At 48.4% G+C, this 16,527-nt stretch overlaps 1 protein-coding gene across 1 annotated transcript in view; it reads left to right on the top strand.

Moving 5' to 3' along the window:
• Positions 1-16,527, top strand: part of LOC120914293 (class I histocompatibility antigen, F10 alpha chain-like) — a 70,181-nt gene that overhangs the window by 40,075 nt on the left and 13,579 nt on the right. The window contains exon 4 of the mRNA XM_040324924.1: positions 12,072-12,347. Coding sequence (XP_040180858.1) covers positions 12,072-12,347 — 276 coding nt within the window. The remainder of the gene's footprint in view (positions 1-12,071; positions 12,348-16,527) is intronic.

Genomic DNA, 16,527 nt, shown 5'->3' with positions numbered 1-16,527 from the left:
AAGTAAAACCTGGGGGGCTTATAGGATGCAATAAGGTGAAAAAACTTGAAGGTTTACAACCCCTTTAAGGCCTAGTTAGTAGCTCAGGACTTGAAATGTTGAGCCCTGTACATCAGGGCCAATCCTGGGCGGGTGCACGGGGTGCTTCCATCCCTCCTACTCTCCTTGATCCGTGCTAAAGCTTTGTTATGCGTAGAAAACACACTTACAGTGACACTAGCATTGTTAGGAGCGCCAGGAGGAGCCGCGGCCGCCCGCTTACATTTGTTTTCTTGTTGTGGCTTCACTCCGAGCGGCGCGTCAATCGGAAGAGGTCGCGGACTACAACTCCCAGAAGCCACGGCGGCGGCCATCACTGACCATCTCTTGTATCATGCCTGCAGTCTCTGACCATCTCCTATATCATGTCTGCAGTCTCTGACCGTCTCCTGTACTATGTATGTAGTATGTCTGGGGGCTCTTTCTACCAGACTCTCTAACAGAAGCCCTCTCTGTGTCCATCAGAGAGACCCCCCCAGGTCCCATTAGTGTACTCTCTTCCTGTAATTTGTTTATTTTTAAGAGATCATTGGAGGATCCCAGGATAATGAAGACTTCTTAAAGGAACACTAAAGGTTCGTTTTTTATTAGATCAATTGATTGCTGTAAGCTAGAGCATTTAAATATCACTTACCTCATTTTTCCTTTTGACCTCCAAAATACAGTAATCCAGGTTTGAAAATGCCATTTCCTGTCTCTCCTCTTCTTGCTTTCCACCAGCATCTGAGCCGTTTTGCATGGTGGAAAGCAGAATGTGCTCACCCCCTCCCTATGACTACAGCCCTGCGTGAGGATGCTCTCTTATCCCTCACAGGCATGGAGGCTAAGCCTAATGGGAACTGTAGTTGCCATTAGGCCGTGATGTAGCAAGAATGAATGCGCACCGCAAACCAGGAAGTAAGTGAGAATAATGATTCAGGAGTGACGGAGGTGAATAAAACAGCTCGATTTCAACAGGTATCAAACTAGTTATAATGCAAAACATTACTTTTTACTTTATCAGCTACTGTCAGACTTTAATTTAAGAGGAAAATATTTTTGTCTTTACAACCCCTTTAAGGGAGCATCTCTGTGTCTGAGTCGTTGCCATAGAAACATTTGCAAGGTGGAGGAGTTAGTAAGATGACCACGCCCATGTGGGGGCGCCAGAAATATTTCTGCACCCAGGCACCTGTGACCCTAGGATCGGCCCTGCTGTACATGCAGATACAGTACATGCTAGTATCAGTAAACAGTCCTGGCTCTTTCTGGTGTAGAGGCTGAGGGAGTGCCAATAACTGAAACATATGGTATGCCGGATGCAGATATTCACAGTATGCTTGCCACACCATGGCCATTATGAATGAATGAAAGAAGACAAACACTTTATAATAACCAATCTTGGCATACAACCTGTCCTGAGCTGGTGCAATGGGCAACATCTGTGGTAGGCTGTGAGTGCCTTTTGCACTTGCTCAGGTGGCACACTTGATCATTGCCAACCTAAAGCTGGCCATAGTGAAATGAGAGAGTGGGTAACCGCTCAAAGAGAACCAGGTAATCTGATTCCTGTGGTCCGAGCCAAGGGTGCAGGCAGTGCAATCAAAATGCAGGTTAGGATGAAGGAAAAAAGCTGGGACAGCCGCACTCCAAAAAAACTCCTCCTTTAATTAAAAATCACAAAATACATGCCACAGCAAAAAACATGTATTTTGTGATTTTTAATTAAAGGAGGAGTTTTTTTGGAGTGCGGCTGTCCCAGCTTTTTTCCTTCATCCTAACCTAAAGCTGGCCATAGATGACGATAGCAACCACGGCCCTCACAGAGGGCATGGATTCATACGCCCCATGTGAATGAGGCCTAAAAAAATTATAAAGCAGGCACAATATGATGCTCTTTGCACCTGCTTATTAAGCATATTGGGCCAGATTCTCGTAGAATCCGCGGCGGCGTAGCGTAAGCCATTTACACCACGCCGCCGCAACTTACTGGAGCAAGTGCCGTATTCTCCAAGCACTTGCTCCGTAATTTGCGGCAGCGTAGTGTAAATGGCCCGGCGTATGGCCGCGTAATTCAAAGGGGCCGGCTTGTATTTAAATTAAGCACGCCCCCGCGACGATCACATTGCGAATGCGCTGGCCGTAAAAATAGCCCAGTGCGCATGCTCAAGCTCATGACGGAAAACGTCATTGAAGCCGACGTGAGCGTCATTAACGTAAAGCCCTATTCGCGAACAACTGAGTAAAACGACGTAAACTACGGAAAAAGACGACGCTGTCCCGACGCCATACTTAACATGGCATACGACGGACCTTCGTAAACTTACCCCTCATATAGCAGGGGTAAGTTTACGCTTACGGAAACGACGTAAACGACGACGAGTGCGGCGCAAAAACGTTCGGGAATCGGCGTATCAGGCTCATTTGCATAGACAAATGAGATATCGTCGTAAACGCCATCTAACGGCCAGCGTGGAATTACATCTAAGATCCGACGGTGTAAGTGACTTACGCCAGTCGGATCTACGCCGTATCTATGCGTAAATGATTCTAGGAATCAGACGCATAGATACCCGGGGCCAAAAACAGAGATACAACGGTGTATCTTGAGATACACCGTCGTATCTCTTTTGAGAATCTGGCCCATTGTGTCAAGAGGCATTTTGTTTTATCTGTTAATCTGAACATTTTCGACAATGACATGAAGGGGAGGGGCTTAGTCATCACATAAAGGCCATGCCAGGGTCCCCCATATAGATATCCCTTTAGAACAGACCAGGGCAGGTCCCTCATAGAATAGATCCCCTTTACTTAGTCTTCTTACTCTTAACTTTTTTTTACCTCGCTGTACCCATCAATGCAGCCCCATCAGTGTCCATCAAATGCAGCCCCGTCAAGTACTTACCAAATGCAGCCCCATCAAGTACCCACCAAATGCAGCCCCATCAAGTGCCCATCAAATGCAGACTCGGTCTGTGCCCATCAAATGCGGACTCGGTCTGTGCCCATCAAATGCAAACTCGGTCTGTGCCGATTAAATGCAAACTCGGTCTGTGCCCATCAAATGCAAACTCGTCTGTGCCCATCAATACTGCCTCACCGGTGCCCATCAATACTGCCTCACCAGTGCCCACCAATGCAAAAGTGGTCTGTGCCCACCGATGCATGCTCGGTCTGTGCCCACCAGTGCCTGGATCACACAGCGGGTATCTCCTGCTGTGTCACGGAGCTTGCGTCTGATTTATTCGGTGGCGCTGTAACAAAGTCCCGCCTCCTAGACCTCCTGTTCCGTCTATCACAGGAGGAGCTGCTGGTCTAGGAGTGAGGACTTTGTTACAACGCCGCTGAAGAATTTAGAAGCTCCGTGACAAGAGGAGGAGAGAGGTAGGGGAGGACTCTGCACTTGGATCGGCCCTGGGCACCGCTGCAGCCACAGCTCAAAGCGCCCCCCTGCACAGACGGCCTGCTGATCCCTGATTCAAGGGTGGGGCGCTTGATCCCCCTTGTGGATACCCATGACCGGTGGTCTGTGATAGGCTGAGCAGTTGGGTGTGGGATCTGAGCAGATGCTCTGATATGATCCAGTTATCAAGGTCATGATTGCCTGTGGCTGCAGCGCAGTGTGCGTATGAACAGTCTCCAGACCATTGATGATAATTCCTAGCCGCTGCTGGATCCATTTACTCCCGAGTTGGAAGAAAACATGTTAGTAGTCTTTGTTCTCACTATAGACCTCACAGTTTCCTTTTTATTTATGACACAAGGACATTTATATATGCACCGTGTTTGTTTGCACGTTTGTTGTTACTTTTATGCACAGTCAAGTGTTGGACGTATAACTGCAATTTATTGAATGCTGTTCCACATTGCACTAATATTGCATTTTATCTACTTTTTCTAATTGGAACATGCATGTTTACATATTGCTTTTTGCACTTTATTTGCTTTTTCATATTGCAATTTTTTGCACATTATTTGTTAGATCTATAGCACTGCTTTGACACATATACACTGTTAGCCAGATTCAGGAACAGTTACGACGGCGTATCAGTAGATACGCCGTCGTAACTCTGAATCCGCGCCGTCGTATATATTTAACCACTTCCATACAGGGCACTTACGCACCTTCCCGCCCAAGCCAATTTTCAGCTTTCAGCACTGTCGCACTTTGAATAGCAATTGCGCGGTCATGCTACATTGTACCCAAACAAAATTGGCGTCCTTTTTCCCCCACAAATAGAGCTTTCTTTTGGTGGTATTTGATCACCTCTGCGATTTTTTTTTTTTTGCACAACTAAAAAAAGACTGAAAATTTTGAAAAAAAATTACGTTTTTATTTTTTTCTGTAATTTTTTTTGTAAATAAGTAAGTTTTCTCTTTCAATTACGGGCACTGATATGGCAGCACTGATGGGCACAGATGAGATGGCACTGATGGACATCGATGAGGTAGTACTGATGGGCACAGATGAGGTGGCACTGATTGGCGGTGCTGGTATGCGGCACTGATGGGCACTCATAGGCGGCACTGATGGGCACACATAGGCGGCACTGATGGGCACACATAGGCGGCACTGATGGGCACTCATGGGCGGCACTGATGGGCACTCATGGGCGGCACTGATGGGCACTCATGGGCGGCACTGGGCACTCATAGGCGGCACAGATGGGCACTCATGGGTGGCACTGTGGGGTGGCACAGATGGGCACTGTGGGGTGGCACAGATGGGCACTGTGGGGTGGCACTGGACACTGTGGGGTGGCACTGATGGACACTGTGGGGGACACTGATGGACACTGTGGGGCGGCACTGATTTACTTATGTTGCCAGTCAGTGCCCATTTGTGGGCACTGATTGGCATCTTTTTTTTTTCCCAGACTTTTTTTTATTTTTTCCCCCAAAAAAAATTCCCCCTCTTTTTTTTTTATTTTGCCCTTCCCTGGTGGTCCAGGGTGGGCTTCCCTGGTGGTCAATGTGGCGATCCGAGGGGGGGCTGTGCTGATAAACAATCAGCGCGAACCCCCCCTGTCAGGAGAGCCGCCGATCGGCTCTCCTCTACTCGCGTCTGTCAGACGCGAGTGAGGAAGAGCCATCAACGGCTCTTCCTGTTTACATCGTGATCAGCCGTGGTTGGACACGGCTGATCACGTGGTAAAGAGTCTCCGTGAGAGACTCTTTACCGAGATCGGTGTTGCGGGGTGTCAGACTGACACCCTGCAACAACGATCGCCGCGATGCGCGCCCCCGGGGGCGCACAGCGGCTCAGAATCCTGAGGACGTCATATGACGTCCAGTCAGGATTCTACAACCACTTTGCCGACGTCAATTTGTCATTGGCGGGCGGCAAGTGGTTAAGCGTATGCTCAAACTGAGATACGCTTAAATATTGCTAAGATACGACCGGCGTAAGTCTCCTACGCCGTCGTATCTTAGCTGTCTATTTACGCTGGCCGCTAGGGGCGTGTACGCTGATTTACGCCTAGAATATGTAAATCAGCAAGATACGCCTATTCACGAACGTACACACGGCCGTCGCAGTAAAGATACGCTGTTTACGTAAGGCGTTTTCAGGCGTAAAGATAAACCACCAAAAAGATGGCGCAGCCAATGTTAAGTATGGACGTCGGACAGCCGTCAAATTTTTCACGTTTTACGTCGTTTGCGTAACTCATCCGTGAATGGGGCTGAGCGTAAGTTACGCTCACGTCGAAAGCATTGACTTTTTGCGACGTGATTTGGAGAATGCGCACTGGGATACGTCCACGGATGGCGCATTCGCCATTCGTTCGAAGCGCCATTTATGTGAGGTCACGAATAATTTCCATAAAACACGCCCACCTCTTCCACATTTGAATTAGGCGGGAGCAAGTGCTTTGTGAATACTGCACTTGCCTCTCTAACTTGCGGCGGCGTAACGTAAATAACATACGTTACGCCGGCACAAAGTTAAGCCGCCATACATGAATCTACCTTTATATTACCAAAAGTATTGGGACGCCTGCCTTTACACACACATGAACTTTAATGGCATCCCAGTCTTAGTCCGTAGGGTTCAATATTGAGTTGGCCGGCCCTTTGCAGCTATAACAGCTTCAACTCCTCTGGGAAGGCCGTCCACAAGGTTTAGGAGTGTCTATGGGAATGTTTGACCATTCTTCCAGAAGAGCGTTTGTGAGGTCAGGCACTGATGTGGACGAGAAGGCCTGGTTCGCAGTCTCCGCTCTAATTCATTCCAAAGGTGTTCTATTGGGTTAAGGTCAGGACTCTGTGCAGGCCAGTTAACTTTCGCCACCCCAAACTTGCTCATCCATGTCTTTATGGTCCTTGCTTTGTGCACTGGATCTACCTTGAGCTGAAGAGTGGTATAGGGTCCATTCACACAATATCACAGTGTGTTACCATTACGGTTGCCACCTCATCCCTTTAAAACAGAACACATATGAATTACACAGGTTCTGAGGCTAATTTAATGCAGGTAAGGCACCAAATGAGTCTAATTACCACCTTAATTAGCCTCAGAACCTGTGTTCTGTTTTAAAGGGATGAGGTGGCATGGTAACTTACCATTGCGGTACACTGAGTTGCAGTGCATTACACAGCCCATTGCAAATGAATGGTGTAAAATACACAGCAATGCTCACAAATTTGGAGCTTTCTGCATTTTAGTGCAGAAGAACACTGGGCTAGATTCAGGTACCTTTTGCGCTTTTTTTACGGAGGCACAGGGCAACGTTTTTGCCCTGCGCCCCCGCAAATTTTCTGCGCTACCCGCGATTCACGGAGCAGTAGCTTCGTAAATTGCATGTGCGCTCCGGCAAAATGCCCGGCGTAAGCGCGCGCAATTTAAATGATCCCGTAGGGGGCGGGAATCATTTAAATTAGGCGCGTTCCCGCGCCGAGCGTAGAGCGCATGCTCCGCCGGGAAACTTTCCCGACTTGCATTGCGGCAAATGACGTCGCAAGGACGTAATTTGCTTCAAAGTGAACGTGAATGGCGTCCAGCGCCATTCACGAATCACTTACGCAAACTACTTAAAATTCAAATTTCGCGACGCGGGAACGACGGGTATACGTAACATTGGCTGCCCCTGCTAATAGCAGGGGCAGCCTTAAGCGAAAACCACCGTACGCAAACGACGTAAACTGCGTACGCAGGGCTCGCGTAACGTTGTGAATCGGCGTTAGTATGCAATTTGCATACTATACGCTGAGCACAACGGGAACGCCACCTAGCGGCCATCGCAAGAATGCAGCCTAAGATATGCGGGCATAAGAGCCTTATGCCACGCATATCTTAGGCTGCAGTCGGCGTAACGAGGTTCCTGAATCAGGAGCATTCGTTACGCCGGCGCAAGTAAGCAATTGCGCTGCGTAACGATGGTTACGCAGGCGCAATTGCTCTCTGAATCCGGGGCACTGTTTTCTAGGGGTGCTGTTCACTATGAACGAAGGTAACACGGCTTACCATGCATTGTGGTTATGCACATGCACACATTACTGAAAAGGAAGGGGGAGTATGAATGGGATACAGAACAAACTCTGCTACTGAAACCACTTTGGAGACCGAGCTGCAAACAGAGAACTGCCAACCTCACTGCTGACATTACTATGACTGGGAATTTATTTCTATTTTATTTTTTTTCATAATTGACAATTTTTATTAAATGTTAGCATTTTCAATACGAAGGTATAAAAACACAGTTAAGGGGGGAAAAAAGGTGGTAGTAACTGTAGCACTACCCCCGGAGATGCTGCTGGTTGTTTGGGTGGCACATTTACCTCGTGGCTCTTCCGAATTCCTAGGGGTGAATGGTGTGTATAGCAGAAGTAAAGGAATGTCCGCAACAGGTGTCTGCTGTGCTCTTTATTACCCAGCCAGGAACTGGTGATGAAAGGGATAGAGTTTGCAGGAAGATGGAGAACTGTACAAATTGTGTGCCTCCTGCATCTGGGACCGTCCGACCGTCACCTCCTGGCTCCCTTTTCTGTTTGTTTACTCCCCCTATGGAGGAGTAAGTTGGTCCATTCCAGTGGCGTGAGCGGCGTGACGTCACGGCCGGAGGCACAGGGAGCTGTGTCGGCGCTGCTGAGCTTGCAACTGCAAGGACTAGTCACGAGGAGCCTGCCTGCCTGCCTACAGTCACAGTGCCTAGGAACCAGCAGTGTGCTACTGCAAAGAAGAAGACTACTAAATCTGAACTTGTCTGAACTAAAAAGTAAGCAGAACAGAACATGTTAGAGAAAATAATTATGGCTGTATTGGGGGGGGGGGGGGGGTTGCTTGCCTAGTTGCCTTCTCTGACTAGTGAATTTTTTTTTTTATCAATTGCAGCCTCACTATGCCACCAAACGCAGCCACTGTGCCATCACATGCAGCCACTGTGTCAACACACGCAGCCACTGTGCCATCAATTGTCGCCACTGTGCCCATCAAATGCAGCCACTGTGCCCATCACACGCAGCCACTGTGCCCATCAAACGCAGCCACTGTGCCCATCAAACGCAGCCACTGTGCCCATCAAACGCAGCCACTGTGCCTATCAAACGCAGCCACTGTGCCATCAATTGTCGCCACTGTGCCTATCACATGCAACCACTGTGCCATCAAACACAGCCACTGTGCCATCAATTGTCGCCACTGTGCCCATCACACACAGCCACTGTGCCCATCACACGCAGCCACTGTGCCCATCACACACAGCCACTGTGCTTATCAAACGCAGCCACTGTGCCAACACACACAGCCACTGTAACCATCAATTGTTGCCAGTTTGCCCCATCAATTGCCGCCAGTGTGCCCATCAAACGCAGCCACTGTGCCCATTAAACGCAGCCACTGTGCCATCAAACACAGCCACTGTGCCATCAATTGTCGCCACTGTGCCCATAAAACACAGCCACTGTGCCATCAATTGTCGCCACTGTGCCCATCACACGCAGCCACTGTGCCCATCACATGCAGCCACTGTGCCAATCAAACGCAGCCATTGTGCCCATCACACACAGCCACTGTGCCTATCAAACGCAGCCACTGTGCCAACACACACAGCCACTGTAACCATCAATTGTTGCCAGTTTGCCCCATCAATTGCCGCCAGTGTGCCCATCAATTGCTGCCAGTGTGCCCATCAATTGCCGCCAGTGTGCTGCCAGTTTGCCCCATCAATTCCCACCAGATTCTTTCTTAAAAACGGAGGGAGGGGGGGCGCACTTTGCCATCTTCGCCCTGGGCACCAAATGGCCTTGTCCCAGCACTGCCCGTATGTAACACTTTCCGTACCACTCCTGCCTGAGTATCACTCGAAATTTGTAGGATAAAGTCTCTGCCACAGACCCTCCTAGATGGACTTCAGGGAGACACCTCTGCCACAGGCCCTCTCTGATTGCAGTTACGGAGGTAATCCTCCTTAGGTAAATTACGCCTGGATCTCCTTCTTAACCACTTAAGACCCGGACCTTTAGGCAGCTAAAGGACCCGGACAGTTTTTGCGATTCGGCACTGCGTCGCTTTAACTGACAATTGCGCGGTGGTGCGACGTGGCTCCCAAACAAAATTGGCGTCCTTTTTTTCCCACAAATAGAGCGTTCTTTTGGTGGTATTTGATCACCTCTGCGGTTTTTATTTTTTGCACTATAAACAAAAATAGAGCGTCAATTTTGAAAAAAAAACAATATTTTTTACTTTTTGCTATAATAAATATCCCCCAAAAATATATAAAAAACATTTTTTTTCCTCAGTTTAGGCCGATACGTTTTCTTCTACCTATTTTTGGTAAAAAAAAAATCGCAATAAGCATTTATCGGTTGGTTTGTGAAAAATTTATAGCGTTTACAAAATAGGGGATAGTTTTATTGCATTTTTATAATTTTTTTTTTTTTTTTACTACTAATGGCGGCGATCAGCGATTTTTTTCGTGACTGCGACATTATGGCGGACACTTCGGACAATTTTGACACATTTTTGGGACCATTGTCATTTTCACAGCAAAAAATGCATTTAAAATGCATTGTTTACTGTGAAAATGACAATTGCAGTTTGGGAGTTAACCACAAGGGGGCGCTGAAGGGGTTATGTATGACCTCATCTGTGTTTCTAACTGTAGGGGGGTGTGGCTGTAGGTGTGACATCATTGATTGTGGTTCCCTGTATAAGGGAACACACGATCAATGACAGCGCCATAGTGAAGAACGAGGAAGCTGTGTTTACACACAGCTCTCCCCGTTCTTCAGCTCCGGGGACCAATCGTGGGACTCCAGCGCCGATCGGGTCCCGCGGTCAAGTTCACGGAGCTTCGGGTTGTGGGAGCGCGCCCGCGACCCACGGCTGGGCACTTAAAGAGGATGTACCTGTACATGCTTGTGCCCAGCCGTGCCATTCTGCCGATGTATATGTGCAGGAGGCGGTCCTTAAAGGATCACTAAAGGAAAACATTTTTTTAGCTAAATAGCTTCCTTTACCTTACTGCAGTACTGGTTTCATGTCCTTATTGTTCGTTTTTGCTTTGAAGTAGCTGTAATTCTGCTGTGATCTCCACACTTCCTGCTTGTCTGGCTCCTTATGAAAAAACTCATGGGAGCTTCTCACTGTGGTCTAAGCTGTGTGTCTAAAACTCCTCAGAACCAATCAGATTCATTTTAAAAACAAAACACTGCCCTGGATTTGTTTGTTTTTGTTCTGTGGGTCTCTTTACTTCACATAAACATGAAACCAGTTTAAAACCGAAAGTGAAACTAGAGGCACATTATATGATTGAATTTAATCTATTTTTAATCATTTTTAAAAGGAATCAGTTAACTTATGTCTCTATACCCTGTAAACAGTCATTTCAGCAAAAAAAAATGTTTTCCTTTAGTGACCCTTTAAGTGGTTAATGTCACCCAGGTACCGACTGACAGGTGATCAATCCTTCAGTGTCCGGCTACCTTGATCCCCGGTGGTTTGTCGAGACCCTATTGAATCGCCAGCCTCTCATTGGCGGCGCTCAGACGGACTCCTCACCAAACAGCAATACAGCTTGGGACCCTCAGAGGTGGGAACCCAGTCGCTCACTGGGTCCCTGTCGCTGCTCAAATGTTCCCGGCCAACATGGCCCCGGAACCAGGAACACCGCGTGGCACGCACACCCTGGCCAGGTAGGCCATAACGCCGGGGCGCCGTGATGTGGCCACCCTAAAGGTGGGTGCCACACTGGACGAAGAAGAAGAACCCAGAACCAATGGCGTCTGCCCCATAAATACCCTCCCCCAGCATGCACAGCGAGGCTAAGCCCTCCTGATTGGCTGCTGGGGAAGAGCACCCAAACCTTGACTCCACTGCTGCCATCTACTGCACAGGGGTGGGAAGAACACCCCAGTGCAACAGAATGAGCCCACAGCACAGCCAAGCCGAGACAGAGATCCTGTTTTAAGCATAACAATTTGGATAAGAGTTTAACTACACTCTGATCTCCCTTTAAAATTAAATAGCACCGGTACTTCAAAGTAACCAGGCGCTACATAACAAACCTCTCTGGAGAGGTCAGACTCATAGATGGTCTTTGATACATCAGGTAAAACATAATGTCTGGTGACATAGTTAGCTAGGTCACAACTCTATAGAGCAGAAGGGCACAATACTGGAAAAATAGTAGTGAGAGTTTTCTGTCAGACATTTCATTAGCATTTTCCGTCATTTATAATTGTGTGGCTTGCTTTTCCAGAGATTTTAAAAAAAAATGGGGGAGTGAAAGGGGGAAAGATATAGAAAAAGCTCCAATCAGTTGGGCTCGTCTCTTCTGGGCTCCAGGTGTTTATGGTATACAGAGCGGGGGGGGGGGGGGGTCTCAGGGAATCAGGGTGGATCCATCCATCGATGCCAAGGATCTCATGTTGCCGATTGTCGGTCTACCATCAGTCTAGCCGACATGGACTCCATGACCTCCACATCCTTGATTCTGGCGAATTTATTTCCATATTCTGGAGATCATAACATATATTTAAATCATCTCACAGGAGGAACATGGATTACATTTGTCAGTAGATCACATATATTGTTTTCTCTTTCTCTCTCTCAGTGCCCCCAGGGGTGAAGGTGTGGGGTCATCGTCAGTCGGATGATGTGACCAGACTTCAGTGCCTGGTGTACGGGTTTCACCCCCGACCTGTGGATGTGAAGTGGGTGAGGAATGGAGAAGACCATATTCCTTCATATGAAATGACTCCAATTCTCCCCCATCCTGATGGCACCTATCAGATCAGAGTCAGTGTGGAAGTGCCAACAAGGGAGGGAGACTCTTACTCCTGTCATGTGGACCACAGCAGTCTGGAGGATGTTCTCAGGGTGAAATGGGGTGAGTATGGAGAACCTCTACTGTCCACATCTGGTAATGCTAAACATGTAAATGTCACAAAATGTAACTTCTGCTTTTCAGATTCGCTTCCACTTCCGGGCATAGATCGCCGCAGTATCCGCAACGATCTACGCCATGTCTGGCCCCTCCTTCATCCCCCTCGCTGTCTTCTGGGAGACCCACAGGTCCCAGAAGACATCAGGGACCACTGAAACATGGTTGCCAACCGCCAGTAAATTTACTGACAGTTTGTAAAAATCTGTGATTTTTTTACAACTGCCAGAAAATATTAGGGCTGATCATGTCATGCTGTGTTGACTTTTTAAGTGTAAATCAAGCAAATTACTTGTCAGTGTTTCCATATCATGTTCAAATATTCACTGTGTTAGTTTTCCAATAGGATTTGGGGAATTTATCAGGTTGGCAGTAAAAAATTTGCTCCGCAGTAAAAAATGCTGCTGGAGGTTGGCAAGCCTGCACTGAAATCACGCAGCGTGATTCACGCATGCACAGTAGGGAACCAGGAAGTGAAACTGCAAGGCTTCACTTCCTGAGTCCCTTACCAAAGATGGCGGTGCCTCCGCCCGAGGGACAGATCAGCTTCGGGTGCCGACATCACGGGCGCCCTGGACAGGTAAGTTTCCATGTATTAAAAGTCAGCAGCCGCAGTATTTGTAGCTGCTGACTTTTAATCATTTTTTGCTACAGCACACGTTGATCTGGTTTATGAAATGACAGTGCAGAGCCTGTTTACTAATGACACAGGGCTCTGAATGGAGAGCAGCAATGTGCATGTTTTTTGTCTTTGCAAAGCAGGGAGAAAAAACAAACACATTGCTTAGTAAACCCAGCACACATTACACATTGTTGGCACACAGTTAACCCCTTATATGTTAACCCCTTCCCAGCCAGTGTGATTGGTACTGTGGCAGTGTATCGTATCCAGTACTGATCACTGTATTAGTGTCAGATTTCCCACTGCACTATTATAGACAAATTGTAGGTCTCTGATTACCGCCATTATTAGTATAAAAAAAAATCATATATATATATATATATACACACACACACACCATAGTTTGTAGACACTATGGCCCGGATTCACATACATCGGCGCATATTTATGCCGCCGTAGCGTATCTCATATACGCTGCGCCGACGTAGCGCAGAAAGGCAAGCACAGAATTCACCATGCACTTGCTCCCAAATCTGCACTGGGTTTCCTCAGCGTAAGTCGTCGTAAGTGGAAGTGGGCGTGAGCCATGCAAATGAGGCGTGACCCCATGCAAATGATGGGCCGAGCGCCAGACAGATACGTATCACCAACTGCGCATGCGCCGTCCCGTGGACGCATCCCAGTGCGCATGCTCAGAATCACGTCGGGAACTAACATATGACGGATCACTGCCTACGGCGTGAACGTAACCTACGCCCAGCCATATTCACGTACAATGTAAACAACGTAAAATACGAAGGCTTGTGCTCCCTGGTCCATACCTTTGCGTGGGTTGCTCCTCACATATGGGGAATAACTTTACGCCGGACGTACGACTTACGCAAACCGCGTATATTATGCGCCGGGCGCAAGTACGTTCGTGAATCGGCGTATCTCCCTCATTTGCATATGTGCATAGAAAATCAATGGGAGCGGCAAATGCGCCCAGCGTAAATATGCGCCCACTATATGATGGCGTAGGCAAGTTACGTCGGTCGTAGGAAGCCTATTTGTAGGCGTATCTTAGTATGTGGGTCGGCGCATAGATACGATGGCGCACATTTGTACTTACGTCGGCGTATCTTGAGATACGTCGGCGCAAGTGCTTTGTGAATCCGGGCCCCAATATTTGGCCTAGATTTATGAAGAAATTGTATTTGTTTTCGACAATTTTTTTATTGGGTATGCTTTTTGTATAGCACAAATTAAAATGTTCAGTATTTTTTCATTTATATAATAATAAAAAAAAAAAAAAACAGTAGTGATCAAATACCACCAAATGAAAGCTCTATTTGTGTGAAGAAAAAAAATTATATAAATCTTAATTGTGTACAGTGTGGCATGACCGCGCAATTGCCAATTTAATTAGTGCGGTGTTGAATAGCAAACAATGCCCTGGTCATGAAGGGGGTAAAACCTTCCAGAGCTAGGGAGCGGCGGAACTGATGGACCCTGCTGGCCCTTTTGGCCTAGACTATATGAGAGCCCTGCAACTCAGCCACTTTTTGGGCGCCCCCTGAGAACGCGACTGCCCCACCCACGACGTTTGAGGATCTCTGCACGGAGACCGGGATGCTCTCTCATGCGCTTTCCCTGACGTATAATATGCTGATTACACCACCAGCTGACGACCCAATCCCCTGCATTGCCAAATGGGAAAGAGACCTTAATTGCCAATTCACCGCTAATATGATACATCATGTACTCACCTTCACACATAAGTCCTCTCTGAGTTCTAAGGTGCAAGAGACAAATTACAAAATACTTACCCAATTGTATAGGACGCCCAAACTGCTTCACAAGCTGTTCCCGGAGACGACCGACTTGTGCTGGCGCTGTTGGGAGGAGAAGGGTTCACTTTTACACATATTCTGGTCATGCAGTAGGTTACAGGGCTTCTGGAGAGAGGTCCGAAGCTGACCTGGTCGGCCCACGCGCAAATGCACTGGCTTCTGGAAGCTAGAACCCAGGCGCGGAATTAGAGCCCATTGGGCCCTGAGTGACCTGTTGTGGAGACCCACGATTCGCACCCACAAACAATACCAGGCACTGTGTATTGTATGAATCTTGAGGGGGAACTCCACGCCAATTTTTAAATAAAAAAACGGCATGGGTTCCCCCTCCAAGAAAATACCAGGCTCTTCGGTCTGGTATGGATTTTAAGGGGAATCCCCTACGCCAGAAGTCCATACCAGCCCCTTATCCGGGCACCCAGCCCGGCGGGTCAGAAAAGGGGGTGGGGATGACCGAGCGGTCACCCCTCCCTAACTGTAGCAGGCTGCATGACCTCAACATGGGGGGGCCCTGCGCCCCCCTTCCCCAAAGCACCTTGTCCCCATGTTGATGAGGACAAGGGCCTCTTCCCGACAACCCTGACCGTTGGTTGTCGCGGTCTGTGGGTGAGGGGCTTATTGGAATCCGGGAGCCCCCTTTAATAAGGGGACCCCCAGTTCACGGCCCCCCACCCTATGTGAATGAGTACTGGGTGCATTGTACCCCTACCCATTCACCTGGGGGAAAAAAGTGTCAATAAAAAAACTACAAAGGTTTTTAAAGTAATTTATTAGGCAGCTCCGGGGGGTCTCTTCCGACTTCCCCGTGCTCTCCAGTTCTTCTCCCGCTGTCCAGTGTCTTCTGCCAAGCTCCTCCGCTATCTTCTGCTCTTTTGCCCGTTCTTTTCCTAGCAGTTGTCCAGTCTTCTCTGTCGTCTTCTTCCCTCGCTCTTCTTCCGATGTTGACACGACACTCTCTTCCGCTGTAATGCCGCGTGCACGACGACTTATTTTGGCATGGGGCACCATGCACACGGCATTACAGCGGGAGAGAACGTTGCATCAGCATCGAAAGAAGAGCGAGGGAAAAAGACGATGGAGAAGACCGGGCAACCACTAGCAAATAAGCAGGCAAAAGAGCAGGAGATAGCGGAGGAGCCCGGCAGAAGACACCGGACAGCGGGGGAAGAACTGGAGAGCGCGCAGAAGAGGCCAGAGAGAGTGGAGACATTTTGTAGTATGTGTTTTTTTTTTTACACTTTTTTCCCCCAGGTGAATGAGTAGGGGTACAATATACCCCATACTTATTCACATAGGGTGGGGGCCAGGATCTGGGGTCCCCCATATTAAAGGGGGCTCGCAAATTCCGATAAGCCCCCCGCCCACAGACCCCAACAACCAACGGCCAGGGTTGTCAGGAAGAGGCCCTTGTCCTCATCAACATGGGGACAAGGTGCTTTGGGGTGGGGGGCGCAGGGTCTCCCCATGTTGAGGGCATGTGGCCTGGTACGGTTCAGGAGGGGTTGACCGCTCGCTCCTCCCCACCCCCTTTTCTGACCAGCCGGGATGTGTGCCCAGATAAGGGTCTGGTATGGATTTCGGGGGGACCCCCAGGCTGTTTTTTCAGGGTAGGGGGTTCCCCCTAAAATCCATACCAGACCGAAGGGCATGGTATGCTCTTGGAGGGGGAACC

The sequence above is a fragment of the Rana temporaria genome, chromosome 9 (genome assembly GCF_905171775.1).
Source record: "Rana temporaria chromosome 9, aRanTem1.1, whole genome shotgun sequence".
Lineage (NCBI taxonomy): Eukaryota > Metazoa > Chordata > Amphibia > Anura > Ranidae > Rana > Rana temporaria.
This window is presented reverse-complemented; position numbering and strand designations above follow the sequence as displayed.